At 41.0% G+C, this 20,370-nt stretch overlaps 1 protein-coding gene across 1 annotated transcript in view; it reads left to right on the forward strand.

Annotated features, from left to right (window-relative positions):
• The first annotated feature begins 14,788 nt into the window (after positions 1–14,788).
• The window catches only part of KCNIP4 (potassium voltage-gated channel interacting protein 4), a 730,028-nt gene continuing 724,446 nt past the window's right edge, over positions 14,789–20,370 (forward strand). The window contains exon 1 of the mRNA XM_067530297.1: positions 14,789–15,014. Within this exon, the coding sequence (XP_067386398.1) occupies positions 14,954–15,014 (61 nt within the window). The 5' untranslated portion in view covers positions 14,789–14,953. The remainder of the gene's footprint in view (positions 15,015–20,370) is intronic.

A 20,370-nucleotide genomic window follows, 5' to 3' on the forward strand; every position in this document is an offset into this window, starting at 1 on the left:
TTCATAGACTCAGATTTAAAGGCTGGAACAGACCACTTAATCATCTAGTCTGACCTCTTGCAATTAGTTAAACAAACTGATGAGAGCCTGTAATGTGTATTGTATACCATGCAGCAGTGAGATGTTTAGACTTGAAGGAGAAAGGAAAAGAGCTACAGAAATAAGGCAGAGTGGTTGGTTAATCATCATCATTACCCTGTCACGTCAGTTACCTTAATTCTGTCACAAAATAGTCATCAGTCTTAAGTAAAAAGTCATTACGTTGATATACTCTTACTTTTATAATAGAAATTATATAATTGTGTACCACTGAACCTTACAGTATAATTCTAATTGCTGCAAATCAAGTAAGGGAACTAATTAATTAATTATGGGATATAATTCTGGAATATAGCTTAGGTGATCAAATGCAGGGGGCAGAGAATAAAATCATGGTAGCATCTGAGTGCTTCCTCATATATAAAAATGAAAATGGTGTCAGATTCACTTATTTATTATACTTTCATTATACCCTAGCTATTTAATCAAGATGGATATGTTTACATGAGGCTGTTGAGAGCAGTAGCAAATTGATATTGGCTGGCAGTCTTCAGATGGCATACAGCTTTGTATCTCCATCTCTGCTGATGTGATGAAACAGGTCAATTGCTTTACTTGCTGTCCTGGAGAGTGCAAGGGCCTGAATAAAGGCAAGCTGACATAGTCGGCTTAGATGGGTGACGTTGGCATGCTGGATGGAACAACTGAAAGAAGGCAAGAATAATTTCCGCCCTTTGACTGAGGATGTGTGCCTGCCTTTTGTTAACTCGGTGCATATTCTGGGGGTCTGATCCCAGTATTACCAGAGAAATTCTTCAGTTTGCTTTCCTAAATCTTTATTCTGAATATGCAAAAATCACTCCACCCCGAGATGAATGCTGCAGATCCCAAGCATGCTCAGTTAAAACTTGAGATTTTTTTAAATGATGCCCTGGCAAGTGTGTGTGGACAGTCAGAATCACAACTGAGGTAAATGACAACAGTGAGCATGTGCAAAATTGGTGGCCACTGAGCACGTGCAGTTGGGTGACTGAGGTCGGTTAACTGAGCCCCTAACTGGTCAGAACCAGCTCGTACCAGTCCCAACTTGTTTTAAAGGTCAGAGCTGTCAATCAGAATTCTGAGGTAATGGTTAAGACTGAGCATGTGAGAGTGAGGTAATTCTTTCTAAGAATAGAAAGGCATATTGAGAGAGAGAGAGAGAACTACAATGTAGCAGAAAAGGCCAGTTGTCAGCAATAGTTTCAGGGTCCGGAGTCTGAGTCAGAGAGTGAGAGAGAGACCAAGACACCACCAAGAGCCACCAGCAGCTTAAGGCCATACAAAAACTCCCAGGTCTCTTCATGGTGCTTCGTTTGTCCAAATCTTTTTTTTATGATGGATACTCAAACATTTTACTTGAAACATTCTATTTTCCCTTTTTTCTGCTAACAACAAAAACAGCATCCTGAGCCCAGTGCTCACCAAGCCCAGCAACCCAGGCTCTTGCCTGGATCACCTGCTCCTAAATCCGACCCTGGCTAAACAGGTGTTGAGTTAAGGTTACTGCTCCTGTTTGGCTAAGAATTTACAACCCGGTTTTATTACTCTTTTCTACCCACTACACTGGACCACTTGTTTGCCTCATTCACTTGGTAGGTCTTATCTCTTGCACTGTAAGCTGTTTGGGGCAGGGACTGTCATTTTCTGTTTGTACAATGCCTAGTGCAATGGGGCCCCACTCTGATTTAAGTGCTGCTGCAATATAAATATTAAATATTGTTGGGTGTTACTGAAAGGTCCTTCAGCAAGAGCTTTCAAAAAATGAGTCTGGCACAGGAGTTCAAAATATTAACAGCTCAAGAGACACAGGGCTTCCTGTCCACAGACAATGTCCCTTCATTCTCTCTTGCAGGCCATGTCTATGCTACAATTGCTATAGCTATAGTTATGATACTATAGCTATGCTGCTGTAACCCCATAGTTCAGATGCAGACTACAGCGACAGATTTTTTTTCCCCCTGATTGCTGTAGGAACTCCACCTCACCAAGTGATAGTAGGTAAGTTGGCAGAAGCATTCTTCTGTCAACCTAGCTGTGTGTACACCAGGAATTAGGTCAGCATTAGGTGTAAACTTCTCATAACCTGAGTGCCATAAATGTCCATCTAAGTTGTCAATATAGACCAGACTTAAATATTCTGTTCACTCCTTTGCCAATTAGGCAATCTTTATATACCCTAGAAGGAGATAAATTATACATATAGAAGGTCTGTGTTAGGTCAATAAGATCCGCCATACTAGGTCAGACCAATGATCCGTCTAGCTGTGTATCCTGTTGTCTGCGGACAGTGGCTGGTGCCAGATGCTCTAGAGAGCGTGAACAGAGCAGGACAATTTACTGAGTGATCCATCCCCTGTTGTCCAGTCCCAGCTTCCAGCAGTCAGAGTAGTGGGGTTGCATCCCTGACCAACTTGGCTAATAGCCATTGATGGATTATCCTCCATAAATTTATCAAATTCATTTTTTAATCCAGTTATACTTTTGACCTTCTCTCATGGTTCCTAACGTTCTGTTAGCTTTTTTGACTGCCACTACACACTGAATGGATATTTTCAGAGAACTATCCACAATGACTCTAAGATCTTTCTTCAGTGGTAACAGCTAATTTAGACCCCATTTTGTATGGATAGTTGGGATTCTTTTTCCAATGTGCATTACTTTGCATTTATTAACAATGAATTTCCGCTGCCATCTCACTCACTCAGTTTTGTGAGGCCCCTTTGTAACTCTTTACATTCAGTTTTGGATTTAACTAAGTAATTTTGGTTCATCTGAAAACTTTTGCCACCTCACTATCTGCCCCTTTTTCCAGATCATTTATGAATATGTTCAACAGCACTGGTCCACATACAGATATTTGGAGGGCCCCACTATTTATCTCTCTCCAGTGTGAAAACTGACCATTTATTCCTACCCTTTGTTTCCTATCTTTTAACCAGTTACTGACCCATGAGAGGATCTTCTCTCATCCCATGACTACTTAGTTTGCACAAGAGCCTTTGATGAGGAACTTTGTCAAAGGCTTTCTGAAAGTTCAGCTACACTATATTCACTGGATCACCCTTGTCCATATTTGTTGACACCCCCCCACCCCTGGAAGAAATTTAATTGGTGGAGGTGTGTGTGTGTGTGTGTGTGGGGAGGGGGGGTGTTCTCCATTTACAAAACCCTTGTTGACTCTTCTCCAAAATATTGTGTTCATCTGTACCTGATAATTTTTTTCTTTACTATGCATTCAACCAATTTGTCTAGTACTGAAGTTAGACATAATAGCCTTTAATTACCAGGATCACCTCTGGAGCCTTTTTAAAAATCAGTGTAACATTAGCTATCTTCCAGTCATCTGGTACAGAAGCTGATTTAAGCAATAGGTTACATGCCACAGTTAGTAGTTCTGCAATTTCATATTTGAGTTCCTTCAGAACTCTTGAGTGAATACCAATGGAGACTTATTACTGTTTAATTTATCAGTTAATTTCAAAACCACCACCTACTTACACCCCAGTCTGGGACAGTTCTTCAGATTTGTCACCTAAAAAAAATGGCTCAAGTGTGGGAATCTCCCTCACATCCTCTGCAGTGAAGACCAATGAAAAGAATTAATGTAGCTTCTCTGCAACAGCCTTGTCTTCCTTGAGTGCTCCTCTAGCACCTCAATCATCCAGTGGCACCACTGATTGTTTGACAGGCTTCTGAGGTGCTTACATTTTCACTGTTTAATTTTTCTCTTTTCCTAGTTGCTCTTCAAATTCCTTTTTGGGCTGCCTAATTATATGTTTACGCTTTACTTGCCAGAGTTTGTTCCTTTCTATTTTCCTCAGTAGGATTTGACTTCCATTTTTAAAGGAGGTCTTTTTATCTGACTGCCTCTCTTACTGTTTAACCCTGGTGGTTTATTAGTTCTTTTCTATTTTTGTTTATTTGGAATATACATTTAGTTTTAGCCTCTATTGTGTTTTTAAAAACAAGTTTCCATGCAGCTTGGAGGCATTTCACTCCTGTGACTGTTCTTGGGGTTTGTTTGTTTTTCTTTTTTTTTAAAAGCTTCCACTTACACAAAAACCAGGGTGCTAGTTAATTCCCCTTTTTGAAGTTAATTGTTAGGTTTGTTCTCTCACCCCCCACTCCCTCCCTCTTCCCCCAAGGATGTTAAATTTCATTACGTTATGGTTGTTAGGGAACGGTTCAGCTATATTCAGCTCTTGGACCAAATCATGTGTGCTACTTAGGACTAAATCAAAAATTGCCTCTCCCCTTGTGGGTTCCAGGACTAGCTGGATTCAAGAAGCAGTCCTTAGTAGTGTCTAGAAATTTTATCACTGCTTCCCATCCTGAAGTGACATGTATGGGGATAGTAGAAATCTCAATTGAGTTCTCTGTTTTTGTAGCCTCTCTAATTTCCCTGAGCATTTCACAGTCACCACCATCATCCTGGACAGGTGGTCAGTAGTGTAGTCCTACTGCTAAATTCTTCTTGTCCTACATATTATCCTACTGCTATATTCCTATCAACATTGATAGTTGTAGACAATCCATAGGAGGTTCAATTTTCAGGAGAAGGGATTTCTCCTGAAAACTGGTGTCTGGGTTTTTCTGTAGTGTTTATCCTCTAAGGATCAAATAGCATAGGCATCTGGCACAATTGAGGACTATCGCACTTAAATGTGCTGGGCAAATGTATGAGAAGTGAAATTAGTAGATGCGGTATTTGGATACACAGATGAAGTCAGAGCTGGTCTTCAAGGATTTTATGGAAGAGAATATTTCCATGACAACAGGGTACTTAATTATTCAAATTGAAAGGGGGGGGAAGCATCTTAAATATCAGGAAATATGCCTAGGATTTACAGAATAAATCCAGCCAATCTGAAAGCATTGGTGGTTTGTTTTTTGTTTTTTGTTTTTTTTGCAAGAGGAATAGGGAAAAATTCTACCTCTCACATACCAGTGCCATTCTACTCATTTCAAAGAGATTGCACTGTTGTCACCTGAGGAGACTTTTGGCCTCCCTGTCTTTGTATCTAGATGCATTAACAAACATTTGACTCCTGTTCCTAAGATTTCCATAGCTGTATCATAAGTATAATACTTGGCATGAGTACAGTATCTTTATCTGCAGGATCTTAAAATGCTTTGCAAACATTCTGAAATAGGATGCTATTAAATTAATCTGCATATATTTGTTTATATAGCCACATACACAGCTATATGTCCTTGTGATGAAGTGTGCCCCCACATGATCCTTGATATGGTTAACAAGGGCCTGAACAGCTGATTAAGCTTACCTGGCATCACCTGTGAGAGGGATGCCAGGCTAATTAAGAATGAACCCCAGCTGGGAAGGGCTAGACTGTACTATAAAGCCAGGAGGCTGAAAGCAGAGGGGGGCTGCAGGGGAAAGAAGCTGCACTTGATCCCTGGGATAAGGGTGATGATCAGGGACCAGGAGGAAGTCCAGGGGGAGAGAATGCCCTGAGATCATGTCCTGGAGTAAGGAGTCTAGCAAGAGGGTGAAGTAGCCCTGGGGAGTACAGTATGCTCCCATGATAAGCCCAGGAACAGGCAATGGAAGAGAGGTAGGAAAGATGTGACAGGGAAACAGTAACAGGTATGGAGACTGAGCAGACGTGGATTGCTAGTTTTAGGGTCCTTAAGCCAGAACCTTGTGTAGCAGCAGTTGAACCAGGGTCCCCCAGCCAGCCACTGGTATAGTGGCACAAAGCCTTGAGGCTGAATACTGGCTGGAGAAGGCATTTGGACAGTCACTCTGTTGGACTTTAACCCCGGAAGGACAAATGGGGACTTGGTCAAAGGCCCAAGTTACCAAAAGAGACTTATCACAGAGAGAGCAGAAGGGGGGAGGATAATCCAGTGCTGTCAGAGCTACTTCTCCAGAGCTAAACACAAGAAGGTGCACTAATGATGAGTCGGTACCCTGTTACAGTCCTATATGTATGTCACATACAATACATACAGCTAGATTTTGCTAAGGAGCCTAAGAACTGGGTTTCAAATTCTCCCTGGATTTTTGCTTTTCAATCTCTAGCTCTAGTCTCCCAGCTCTTCAGATACAGTGCTAGAAATGAAAACAGATACTGCGTAATAACTGGAAAGCAATACTGTAATAGTTGTCTCCATAGCAGACTGGGTGCAAATGGCTCCTTTTTTCTGATAAGCTCCACTTTCTGCCAGTCCTTACCCTCACCCCTGTTCCAAAGTACTAATGGGTGCAGGCAGATAGGACAGGGAAATGGGTGGACATGTCAGGCTGAGGGTGTACTGGACTACAGTGCTAAACTGCCCCTTCCTCATGAGAGAGACAGAGCAGAAAGCAGAGGAGAGCCAACATATGGCTGAATGGCAAGCCACCATAAGAAGTGCTGAGATGCCACACTGCCAGAGAGTGTCTCAGTTTGAGCGCTGTCCAAATGCCAGAAAGGTCAGCTCAGCACTTTTTCCTTCAGAATTTTATAAACTGAGCTCCATGCAGGCAAATGTGTACGGGTGTTTCAGATGAGTCCTTACAACCCAAGTTCCTGTCTGCTCTGGAGTAACATTAAAATCCTAATTGATCTTTTCTCAACACCGGGGGTCTGCCACAGGATGACTAGTTGAAATTTTCCTTCCACCCACTACTGCACAATGTGCTCTGATCCAATTGTCTGTTCTCCGAAGTTTGCTGCATTTCAGTAGCAGGTGAAGTTGTTGCCTGTATTTATTTATTTTTAAAGTGTTTTGTGATCCGTCCAGATGTCTAATAAATACTTGATGTGAAATGACTGTTTCATATTTATAAATACAATACTTTACATTGAATCAGATTTACTCATGAAATAACTTCAGGGACCGCTTAATGACCGCAAATTATTAAATAACAGTTTATATTAAGTGATACATATTACCCCATCATACCATCAAGCAGCATTGCAGACTGGTGCTGGATCATATGCATGTACTTTAAATGTAATATTGCATGGTTTTGAAATGACTTTTTTTTAAAAAACCAAATATCTGAACTTTAATATCCAAAGTTTACAACACTGATAAATTAAAAATCCTGCATAAACTGAAACACACATCACTACCATGAACAAAACCATTAAGCTGTAGATGTCAGTTCAGTTCAGCAGGAGAATTCACCAAAGAGAAGTCAACTAACAAGGATGGGGGGGAGAGGGGAGAACTGAGGCTGGGTGTTGAGAACCTAAGGGAATTAAGCACTCAAATTTCACAAACTCAATGAGGGTTAAGTGCCGAACTGCCTAGGTTCATTTGAAAATCCCAGCTCTAAAGAATAAGAGGTAAATGCCTCTCTTAGCTGTGTTATTTGGAGCATGGGGTACATAAATGTAGAGCTGAAGATTTTTTTTTTTAAATAGTTTGCTGGTCATCACCTTTAAAGTCTGACTTACATACCCACTTAAGTTAAATGGGAACTCTCCTGCCCCCTAGAGAACTTATCTAAGTTGTTAGTTTTAGACATGCATTGAATCACACACAAATAGACTTACACTAAAATCCCTCCTTCCACCATCCCCCCTCCCCCTGCCCCCATATTTAACAAAGTATAAATGCTATTCAACAATATAGGGCAGTGTTTCTCAATTAAATTTGGCCACGGAACCCTTTTGAACTCGATAAATAATTGTGGAACCCCCCAAACTCTTAACAGTATTTTTACATATGGGGCCAAAAAAAATGTCGAAATAAGCAAATTATATACAAACTAGGTCAGCGTTTCTCAATTAAATTTCCCCGCGGAACCCTTTAGGCTCCGCGGGGAAATTACACTCATACTCGATACCCTCCGCCAAAAAATCCGGGACATCTTCCCTTTTTCGGCAGCGCAGAGAGCAGCTGCTCTCCGCGGTGCAATTTCACTTTCTCGCGGAACCCTAACCGTGTTCCCGCGGAACACCAATTGAGAAACACTGATATAGGGCCAGATCCTCTACTGACTTTCCCCAGCTCAGGAGATACATTTGATGATATGGGCTTTCTGTACAAGAGTACTGATGCGCAATTACATGCACAATATTACATTAATGTAATGTTATGGCTGAGATTTAATAGGCACAGACAACAGATTATTCAAAGTTATTCTTCCTAAAACCACTAAAACTCTTAAAACATTCTAATATGTGCTGTCCTGAGTAGGGAAACTTCCTTGAATTAGAGCCATGCATGGTTCTGTTCTGTTTTAGCCTCAGTCCTGCAAACTGATCAGGATCATTCCACTCATACCCACATTAAATCTCATTAAAGTCAATGGGGCTCCACATGGGTTCAGGAATCCACCTGTTTGGATCAGATTGCAGCATTGAGGCCTTAATATATGTGAATTAGACCAAATCATGGTTAAACTTTCCAATTCTAGTGTGTATAAACCATTATCGTTAAACATGAATGCGGTGCATTTATTGTAATAAGATTCATCTTCCAATTTCTTTATGGGACTGTGGAATCACTTTAATTGGTGTAGGTGCAGCATCATGTTAATTTCAATATTCAGCTCTCTAGATGTGTTCCTATATATATATATATAAAAAACAGCACTCTGGGCCTGATTCTGTTCTTATTCTGTAGGAGTCAGTAAGATTTTTGCCAGAGTAAGGGCAGTGGATTGGGCCCTCTGTGCACACTAAATCAGTATATTTCCATGCTATTAAAATTATTTTAATAGACAACATCCAATTGTTTTCTAATGTAGCAAAGCAAGAGTTAAACAAATTCCTCACTGAGCATAGGTAGGGCTGTCCCCTGGGACTTGGAAGATCCAGGTTCAATTTCTGTTCTGCCATATATTTCCTGTGTGACCTAGAGCATGTCACTTAGTCTCTCTGTGCTCAGCTGTAAAATGGAGATAATAGCAATTCCCTAACTCTCAGGCATGTTGAGGATAAATACATTGACAATGAGGTGCTCAGATACTATGGAATGAGGGCCATATAAATATCTAAGCTAGATGGGGCTATATACCTGCACAATTTGGCTACTTAAAATAAAATCACTTTTGACTTTGAGAGCATCCTCCCCTTCCCCCCACCCCCCAAAAAATCTAAAGTTTTATAGCATGAACAGTTTTTTGATCATGTCTGAATCACTTAAAAAATGGTAAAATAGAATTTTACTGAATGTTTAAGGGGAAAAATTCTTTGCCTTGAAAATAAGTGATAAACTCTAATTTTTTTCCTAAAAAGCTAGAGGTGATTGCAAATAGGAGCTTAATTATAATTTTTCTGATATTAATTCCCTCTCTGAGGGGAAAATCTAGTACAGAAACATTGGAGGAATAGCTCCTGAGGAGTCCCCGAGGCCTTGCTTAAACTAGAGAAATATGCTATTCTCAGAACTGTTCTAGCCTCTAGAACACTTGTGAAACCAGTGGGCAAACTAACATAATCGAACCAGTTTACAAACACACCCAAGATCCATTTCAAACAGATTTCCTTTCAGCAGTTCTAAGAAACATTTCATTCTAAACCATTATTTCCCAGAATACACAGTCTTTGGGAGCTGCGCCAGGAGCTGTGGGATAGTCAGAATGCCCTAGGAGTACCTGAAATGTCTTAGAACAAGGCCTTGTAGAAGTGAGGCAAAAATGCAATGATTCTTAAACTGGCTCATGATGACTGGTGTAAACACATTGATCCATTTGTGTTTAAACTGGTTCTGTGTGACTTGTTTAATTACAAATTATTTAGTTCTCTAATATAGACATTGTTTGGATCTCTGCCCTCGTACCTCAGCACTTTGAAGATATCCCAAGCTCAACAGGGATTTTCCTCTGGAGCTTTGTACATCCCTATGGATCTCTGAGTTTTTGAAAGGCTAAACCCCATCTGATGCCATACAAACCATGACCTCTTTTGATAGAATGACACCACTGAAACTCATCAAGTTGTAACTCATATTTTTTCATTTTTTTTAACTCATGGAAAGAATGATTTGGTCCTGAATTTGTTCTTAGAATAAAAATGTCTTTTCAGTCATAAGTGTAGCTTCATGATACAATTTATTTTGCATAGCCTTTTAAATAGACATGTCAGAATGATAATCACATCAAATCATGGTAGTTGGTTTAAGCTTGAGGCTAGGTGAAAAAGTTAATTCAGCAGAAGAAATCAGCCAGGAACCAGCATGACTACCTGGAGTTTAAAAAAAAAAAAAAAAAAAAAAAGGCAGGAAACCCTGAGGGTACATGTACCTTTTTAAATGATAGTGAAGTGTTGGTAGTACACAGGTCTAAAAAGGAACTATTTAAAATAATAAAGTAGGCATAAAGAAATTGGAAGAGAAATGAACCTCAGTTAGACATTTTAGAAACAGGAAAATACAATGGAATTTTGTATTGGTAAAAATGTAGTTCTATAGAAAAGATGAAGTCCTGTTTCTTAATACTAGAGAGAATTCTTATCACCAGATTCTTCCAAGAACAACCAAATATCTTGTGTGGGTAGTTTCCCTAAACACAACCTAGAGTAGGGATATGTAGACTTGGAAAGCTAATAGAAAGCCAGTGGACACTGGAGAAAAATGGACACTATTTGGGAAACAGCAGAAAATTTAGCCTGTATGAGCAGCTGTGTCAACATGAAGCTTTGAGGTATAAACTTTTGATATATAGATTATTATTGTAAAAATTATTAACTTTTAATCATTGTAACAATCTTGTATCCCATATTTGTGTCAAGGCTTTCTATAGTCTCGGGCTAGATAAGAGTTGATCAAATGTTCAACAGGTGTAAATTTGCAGAGCTCTACTATCTGTGTATCTCAAACGAAATCAATGTATCTACATCCATTTACATTAGCTGAAGGTTTGGCACATTGTTTAAATGCTATATACACTTTACACTATATATATATACACTATATTTTTAAGTAAACAGTATTTTGGATCTCATTGCTAATGATGGTGAGACAAGAAAATCTCTACCTTCAAATTGGAAGAGAAAATAAGTAGGGTTTTAGTGGTCTAGGGATATATAAAGTCCAAAGAAGCTTGGAAGGGGTTGCAGTCCCAAAGACCTCCATAAATAGAGATGGGGTCTCTTGTGGGTTTACAGTGAGTCCTCATACCTTATAGCTCCTGGAGTACAGGTAACTGCTGCTACAATATAATATTGCAAAGTGCTTGGCTCCCATTTTTACTTACACACACACACAAACTATAGGTATAGATTAGGAAAACACAGCAATATGAAGCAGATAGAGATGGCATTTGTTTACATATTGAGCACTGTGACCAGTCACAATTTTGAGGATTAGTGTTTGACAAAGTGGTCACAGATTGGAGATCATATTACAGATTCAAGGAAGGAATGAATTTGATTATGTAGAGGCCATGAACATAAGGAATTAGGTGACAATAGTTGGAGGCAATAAGCTTTTAAATAGATAGTCATAACAGTGACCGAGGACAGTCTCAAACTCTTTCCATCTTGATTTATAACTTATCTGCAAGATGTAGATCAAAAGAAGACTTTTGCAGAGAGAATTGATCAAGTGATTTCAAGTTCCACCAAGAACAGCAGACAAAGGGGAAATAGGTGGGTGAAAGGAGACAGCAAGTGGTAGAAGAGATGAGGCAAGAAGTTAGATTTAGAAACAATTTGGCTTATCTGGGTCTTTTGTGTTTTTGATTGCCTCATATCCAAGTGATGATGATTTTGCTTTTTGCTCAGATTCTTATCTGTACAGATTTATTCATTTGCTAAAAGTTGTACTCTGTACTATGCTACATATTTCTAATTTTTCTTAAAAATTAGAACAGTCTCTGGCTTAAATGGACAATTGCGAAGGCATTTTGGTTTGAGTGCTGTTCTTTCCTTAGCTTACTTTATGACTAGCTGTTGCAGCATAAACAGTGTGTTTTCATAACTCATACAGTTGAGTCAAAACTGAAGTACTGTAATGTGAGCCAAGTAAAGTGGCAGCTGTAGATCAGTATTTCCTTGCTTTTGGTTTATGTAAGATGACTAAATTTTATTGAATAATGTTGGTATATGAGTCAACAGTTGGGCAAGCTTCCTGGCAATGCTATGTAGTATCTACATTCAAATCCTGATTATAGGGCCAGAATGGCACCTGCCCGGACTGTTCGCACTAGTCTGGTGGTGTAAAGCACCTAGAAAGCCAGCTTCCATCTACCTGAAGATTCTCATTACATAGGTGAATTTCTAGCTGGCATAGAGTCAGCATATCAGTTTCCCTGTCTTAAGTACAGAGAGTGTTTCCAGGGAAATGGTCACTTGGCAGGAGTACCTCTGCAGACCATCTGTCTCTGGCTGCTGGTGCTTTACTATATTGTAGAATCTCTCCTGTCTTGACCTTGCATGTTTGGGGAAAGCCGTCAGCCATTTCATCGTCTTAGGCTTATATCCATTTTTATCTCTATCTCCATGTACTAGAAGAAAGGATTTTCCTTAAAGGACTTCTTGGCAACAAGTGAGGAAGTACCTGGCCCTTTATCTCTCCTCCACTAGGAGGGGGAAAGAGCTGTTTAAAAGTTCTAATTAGGAAATCCTATCAAAACAATTATAAATATTTAATGTTTTAGGTGACGGAGTCTATGCCTGGGTTCTTTCTGCATCTTAAGAAAAAAAGAATAAAAATGATTGGAATAAGGAGAGCAAGACAACGCATATAGAGAAAAAGGCCCTGTGGACTTTAAAACAAATCATTCATTTAAAGAATAAAAAGAAATTCTAGAGCAGGGTAAAAAATAATCAGCAGAAAATCCTACTGGCAAATTTGCTATACTGGAAAGATCTTCCAGTGATGTCACTGCAGGGTGTTCTTTAAATTAGAAGCTACCTTAAGTTGCTGCTTTCCTTTTTTGTATTTAAATGTAAAGGACCAATCCAACCTCAGTGTAGCTGGGAGCAACTTCATTAAGGATCAGTAGAATTCCATCAGCTCACTCCTGGTTATGGCTCTGTCAACATGACCAGTCAGGACATGTTAATCAAAGTGTCAGATTTCTTGTGTGGTGGCATATAGTTGCTGTCCTAAGGTGACATGCCATTCCCAAGGACATCATATTCTATTGTGGAACTTGCCATATTTTGATCAAACAGGGATTTTGAAACAGCATGGGATTCTTATGGGATGGGTTCAACCTTCCAAGTCAAGAACTGGGTTAGGGCCTTATCTTTGCAAGCTACATTTGTTCTTTTGGGTGGTAGAGAGTTCTGTGCACAGTCTGATCTCCAAGCTACATGAGATTTGTTTTGCAGTAGGATTTAGGGTATGTCTCCACTGCAGTAAAACACCCCAGTCTGGCCTGTCACAGCTGGCTTCGACTGTGGGGTTACAAAATTAGTATAGATGCCTGGGCTGGGAGTGGAGCCTGGGTTCTGGGACTCACTGTTCACAGGGTCCCAGAGCCTGGACTCCAGTTAGAACCCAGTTATCTAAACTACAATTTCATAACCCCAAAGCCTGTGTCAGCTGATGGGGGGGTGAGGGGGGGCAGCTACCAGTTTTTTTATTTCCTGAATATGTGTCTACACAGGGATTGGGGGGAGTGGGGGAAACAACCCACAGCTGGCCCTAGTCAGCTGATTCAGGCTTAACTGCTGTGTAGCAGTTTGGACCCTGTGTAGCTCTTGGACTCTGCAAGAATGGAGAATCCCAGGGCTCCCGCCTGAGCCTGAATGTTTACACAGTGATGATGATGATTTGTTGTTTGTTAAACCCAGCAGCTTGAGTCAGCTGACCCAGGCCAGCCACAGTCATGCCTGTGGCTTTATCCTCCTGCTGACATACCCATAGAGACCCTGCCCTACGGAGGTCCCATGTACAATCACACACTAAGCCAGCCTGTGTCCCAAACAGCTTGCTGCCTAAATAGACAAGGCAAAGTGTGGGAGGGAAACAACTTGCTGAAGGTTACGCAGCAGGTCAGTGATGGAGCAGGGAATACAGCATGGCCCTCAGGGGAGGGTCCAGTCTACTGGACCACACTGACTTGAGGTAAGTCTGGCAAAGGGATGTTTCCTTTTAGCACCTGTATGTTGGGTGGGCCATGCTCACAATTCAGTTATGTGCAGGTGACTGACTGGCCTGGGGGAAATGAGGAGCTGGTCGCAGCCCCGTGCCTAGGAGCCAGGTGTCTACACCTGCCTTGCTGACCCGGGTCAGTAACTGTAAGGGTGCCCGTGTTGGCAGCCGCGGAGAAGGCAGGGAGCAGCTGGACGTGGAAACTAAACTAGCCTCGTCCTTCCTGGAGGTGCCGGCCCGGAGCAAGGGTGAGGTGGGTGGGCGGAGCAGCCCGACACACCCCCTGCCTGTGCTCGCCCCTAGCTGGTCCCTGCGCTGGGGGGCAGCCAGGGCTCTCTGCCCTGGGCCGGGCGCGGAGAGGTTTTGGCGCTTTGCCAGCGCTTGGTGCAGCCGCCTTGGCACGAAGGCGGCGCAGGGCAGCCATAAAGGGGGCCCCTGGAGAGCTGCAGGCAGCCCAGCCCGGGGTTCCCGGAGCCGTCCAGCAGAAACCTCCGGCCCCAGAGTGCGATGGGCTCTGGTTGAGCCGCTCTGCCTTCAACCCAGCGGGAGCGGGCGCTTGTCCTCCCCAGCAACCCCCCGCCTTGCATTTAGCGGCGGGTTGCAGAGGGGAGGTCCCCGCGCAAGCTAGGCTGGGACAGCCACGGTCCCGCTCGACGGTGGCTGGCTGGCGCGTCCGCCCTTGCGCCTCCCTCTAAGGTGAGCTCGCTGGCTCCGGCGCTCCGAGACGAGCCGCTGCTGCGAGGCTCCGGCTCGCCGAGGACCTGCTGCTCAGCGCGGCCGCTCGCTGCACTCGGTGGGGGAAGATCGTGTCGCCTCTTTACCCCCCTAGCCCGACAAGACTTAGGAGATCCCAGCCCAGCTCAGCATGGCTGTGAGGCGAGTGGAGAGCATCTCCGCGCAGCTGGAGGAGGCCAGCTCTACAGGCGGTAGGACTGGGCGTGCGTGCTTGGGCTTTGATTCTTGTTAAGCAGAAACCTTGCCACCTGTCCCAGGGACCCTCTGGCACGAGAGAAACAAACCTGGGTTGGCTTGAGAGAGAGAGAGAGAAGCGGTTAATGCATGAGAGCCAGGTCAGAGAAATGTTAAATGCTTCGGAAAGTCTGCCCTAAGGTGTCCGCGGTGAACCTCGCTGGTACTTTTTGCCTTTCCTGAAATTAACGGAGCCTGTATATGAAACGTGCACGTGTTCTTTCCGATTGCTAACTCACGTGAGGTTATTTTGATAGTCACGCTTGTACTTTTCTGCTTTGATCACATTTATACTTCCCGGTGTGTGTTATGTCTTAAGTTTTTTAAAAAACAAACAACCCCCCCACCCCCAAACAGCAAAAAACTATCTAGTTGAAAACAGTCACACTCTTTATAACAGAAGTCGGCCGGATAACATTTCTATCTTGTTTTTATTGCCTTTTGCAGTTCAGCATATTTCAAAGAAATTGCATCGAGTAACTTGCATTTTAGAAAGGAAACCAGGGAGCATGGGTTACTTTTGATTATCAGTAGGGTGTTGCAATTTATACCCAACATGCACAGGAAACTGATTTATTTACATATGAAACTGTTTGCAAGGACTGAATGCATTTTTATTTAAATTGCTGGTATTATAGGTGGTCCCCAATTCTTAACAATCTGTCTGCTGGGTATGGAGAGAAGTGAGAATTAATGCAGAACTCGTGCAAAACAGCATGTCAAAAAGATCAGGGAATGTTATTTGCCAAGAAAGATGTAAACATGTTAATATTTCCTGCTATGTTCTTAAGCTCCTGCTTGCAAACTACTTTGGTGCCAAGCACAGAATAGCATTGATTGGCCTTGAAGCAAAGTTGCATAAAGAGAGGCAGCAGAGTCCTTGCCACTGCCTGCTTTGTGCTGCTTCAAAGTAGTCTTCAAGACAAAAGTATCTGAGCCATATGCACTCCATAGGTTTGAACACATCATCCACTCACTGCCTGGCCTTATGTCTCCAGGCAATGTTCTGCTATCATCGGATTTTCTTGTGTTTAAAAAATTAGGGCTTGCAATTTTACAGTCAAGATATTGTGGCACTTCATAGAATCATAGAAGCTTAGGGTTGGCAGGGATCTCAGGATGTCAGCTAGTCCAACCCCTTGCTCACTTGAACTTTATAAAGAAACCTTGATAATTGTGTGTGTAAGCATGTTTTTTAGGCTATATTGTTAAACTGTATATCTGTATCATGGTGAAAAATAAGCTGTATTTTAAAAACAAAGGGTCTTTCTACTCTGAGAAGTAACCTTGTAGAAGTGATGCTGTGATACTCCATAGTTTTTGTAAGCTGTAGAAATTTGCCCTGAAAACCTCAGACACAAGTAAAAAGACTTTTTCCTGTCAGCATTAGACTATACTTGGAATCTAGAAGTCAAGTTGGTTTCTTTCTTTCTCATATATCTCCAGTAGTAAATATTCTATATGCCAAATTATGCCTTCAATTACACCTGTGAAATCCCCATTCAAGGCTTTTAGGGTTAAACAGGTGTAACTAAGGTCATAATTGGGAGATAGTGGGTTGCACAGATGTTACTGAGGCATAATTTGGCCTATTAGTTACTAGAAGAAGTGTGATTGTATAACAAGGGGAGAATGCTGCATGACTTTTCACTTCATAGGTAGAGTTTGTAGAGTTATAAGTAAGGGGAAAATGTTTGTATGTAAACTGAGAAAATAAGATCTGAATCACTGGGACATCATAAACCTGAAATGATTAGATGCTGTTTTGACAAATACTTTTTTAGTTGAACCTGCACTTTAAAATATTTTTAAAATGTATGTTTAGCAGAATTACTCTTTTGGTTCTCTTGATGTGCATCCTGCTTGCTCATAGAATTTGTAATGGGAACCTCTTTAAAATACATGGTTGATATCGATAGAATTAGTAAAGTACATTTTCACTACTTAATTAAAAAACAGTGTGAATTGCTACAAAAATATGAAGCACTATGTACATTATTTTGCCAGAAAATAAATCTTGACATAAAGAGGGAAAACGTTGACCAACTATATTTTATCATAATAAATGGTTCCTTATGTAAGACTATGGAACTGTAGCTCACCACTCATAATAATTAGCCTGTTTTTTTTGTTGGCCCCTGATTATGCAAATACTTATACACATGCATTACTTTACTCAGCTGGACTTCATTGGGACTATTTACATGAGTAAAGTAGTGCATGCATATCAGTCTTTGCAGGATTTTGGTCTTCACCTTTTAAAACTCAAAATATCTTTTGTTACCAGGGATAAAGAATAATGTGATATTTGCACTTATAATATTAGGCTGTGATGATGAGTGGAATCCTGTAAGACTATTTTGGATAAATGTCATTTAGCATTTCTAAGGGTCTTGCAACCTGAACATTTTAAGGGGCAATGTCCAATCAATTTAGGTCCTTTATGGAGAACGCAAAGTTTTACAAAATCTGTGTTCAAGAGAGTTGTTTCCGCATTTTCTCTTCTAAAGTCCCAATGAAAACAGCCTTTCAAATGTAAGTGTATTTGTATTGCAGTGTCTGTACCAAGAACATTTCAGCATTTTGTTACTAGTGCATTAGAATCAGAAACTGTCAACAAAAGTGCTCCTGTCCGTTTTTCTGCATCACTTTCTTAGCGAAATATAGTGTGAAAAGTAAACAACCAGCATTAATGAGAAGTCCATTAGTTTTTAATATGTTTTAATGATATTAACAACAGAGGTAAGGGCATCTTTTTTTGTTTTTCAACCCAACTGTGCCTTTTCACATTCTGTTGGGCTGAAAGTTGCCATATTGAGTCCTAACAGCTGCATTTTACAACAAATTGCCTACAATGGGAACAACACTGAGCGCTGATACAGGAAGGAAATGCCCTCACTCCTGGTGACTGATGCAGATTAAAGTTGAGCCGTGTTAGTAAGGCAGTGTCCATGCCTGTGTTACATGTGTTCTGTTGATAAATAGGTTACACCAGTTGTAGTGTTGGATTCTGCTGCTTTCATGAGAAACAAAACCTTTACAAAATACACGTGTCCCTTTTATATAAACGATTCCATTAAAAAAGCTAAATGGAGAGAGGACTATGGTTTATGTTTTGCAGTTGTCTCCCCACCCCCCAAAATGTATTCTACAATTCAAGAAAGCAGCTATTATGAATCTTAAATATGTAGTGGATTCCACAAGAAGTATTATGAAGATGTATTTACAAGACTTTAAAATTTGGTTAGGGGATCATAGATATCTTGTCAGTTCCTTTGCTCCCCTTCACACTTGTGGGAGATTCTTGTGCAGTATTGCTAAGTGAATAATATTAAACACTTTTCCATCAAGGCCTGATTTCAGCAGCTGGAGGTATCTCTGGAAGAAACAGAAGAAATGAGAGAGACAAGCAGAGAAAGGGGAAAGAAGCTACATGGGAAGAAAGATGGAAAGAGAAACTTGGTAGGAAAGGAGAAGGAAAGAGAAAATAAGGGATTGATGAAAAATACCCAGGAAAGACAGTTACAGAGAAGGGGGGGTGGGTAGAGAAAGGTGAATAATAGAAGGTAAAGGGGGCCTTCACAAAGTACTTCATGTAATACTATAGACACAAGATCTATTGAAAGACTGGAACCTAGTTTGGTAGTGCTGGAGCAGGAAGATGCAAATTACACCTACAGATGCCAGTCCATTCCCCTTTTATCCCAGACTGGATTCATCCCTGTGGAGGGTAGGTGGTGATGCTGTCAGTATCTTCCCAACAGGATAGCAGTTTTAATTTGTTCTGGGCTCTATGAATTGTGTTGCGTGGAGGAACTGAACCAGTCTCTCCCAGGCTACCTTGTTCAGTCTTTCTTAAATACTCCTACTTTTTTGGCTGCACTGGCCTCCTTCCAGGGTGAGGTTCTGGCAATTTTGTGGTGTTGCAGTCTTGTTCCAGTGGACTTCTCACCTTTGTGGTCTTCTGCCATGCTGACCTGAGCCTGGAGAAAATCTAGCCTTTTGTGTAGTGCTTTTATACTCTTTTTATAGGCACTGCATTAATTTATATGCTATTTCCAAGCTGTGCATGTTCCTGCCGACTTGAAACACGAGGGAGGAAAATAAGTAGTTTAAATGGAAAAGTACGCAATCTTCAAGGGAAAATGACAAAAAATTTAAGGGAGAATTGCAAACAGTGTAAATGAATATAATACTGGACTTGTCTCCTTCTGCCTCTGTATAGTCGATATTTCAATAATGAGATATTGTACACAATCCTGTATTCAGTTAACATCCCAGACTCCTGTTGACTTCATGGAGATTTTGCATTCCTTTTGGACCCAAAAATCAGCTACAAGAACACCTCAATAACTAGATATTCCACAACAATAAATTGAAGAAAGATATTTAGTCTGAATATCCCTTTGTTGGCATGGGTCATAATCTCAACTCTAGTTTAGTTAAGTCAGTATTTTTGGATTAATAAATTTTATGCAAAATTCTGGTAGAGACCCTCACTTCACATTATACAGTTAAAATGCCTTGGCTACCTTGTGAAGAGCAATTTTACAAGGTTTGTTCCTTATCCAATTTTCCTGTCTATTGTACGTTGTTGAGCAGCTACTACACAATTTAAGGGTACTGATGAATAAACAAATACTCTTGGAGTTTTTCCAGATATATTGGGTTTGATGTAGTAACTCCGTTCCCAGAGTTTATTCAACTGTTACATTGTATCTGCCTCAATATATTTTATATCCATTAATGCAGCTATAAAAAGACAAAATCACACATGTCACAAAAAGCTTTTTACATTTGAATCAGATGTGGACTTAAGACTGTCTTCTGGTTAAAACTGAATATTTAATATGAGCAATATTTATTTGTATTTTATCCAGTCTCAGCCATTCTGATTTGTGCTGGGTGTTTGGTGTTTGACAAAGAGAGCCACTAAAAATAACATGAAGGCTGGTAGTTCTGTTTCTGTTTCATGGATGTGCACATTCTTGTCATGCTGTACCCCCCCCCCCCCCCCTGCTTGTTTCCTCTTTCTTGTCAGCCCACAGTGTATTGAAATATATTGTATAAAAATCTTGCTCTCCAAATCATTCAAAGTGAAGTCTTCATCTATTCCACCATCTGATTTCTAACTTCATACAGAACGGAGCAGGCTGTAGGGACAGCTGTAGGCACAAGCAAAGCATGTGTCTGCTTTGGGATCTGAATCAAATGCAAGCTGTGCAACTCTCAGGCTCGTCCTGGGTCCCTTTCAAGTGGGAGGAACCACTTATTGCTATACCTTCCTAACCAGTCTCCAGCAATAGCACCGAC

The sequence above is a fragment of the Emydura macquarii genome, unplaced genomic scaffold (genome assembly GCF_026122565.2).
Source record: "Emydura macquarii macquarii isolate MOO-44397 ecotype Brisbane River unplaced genomic scaffold, CSIRO-AGI_Emac_v2 contig_3062, whole genome shotgun sequence".
In the NCBI taxonomy this organism is placed as follows: domain Eukaryota; kingdom Metazoa; phylum Chordata; order Testudines; family Chelidae; genus Emydura; species Emydura macquarii.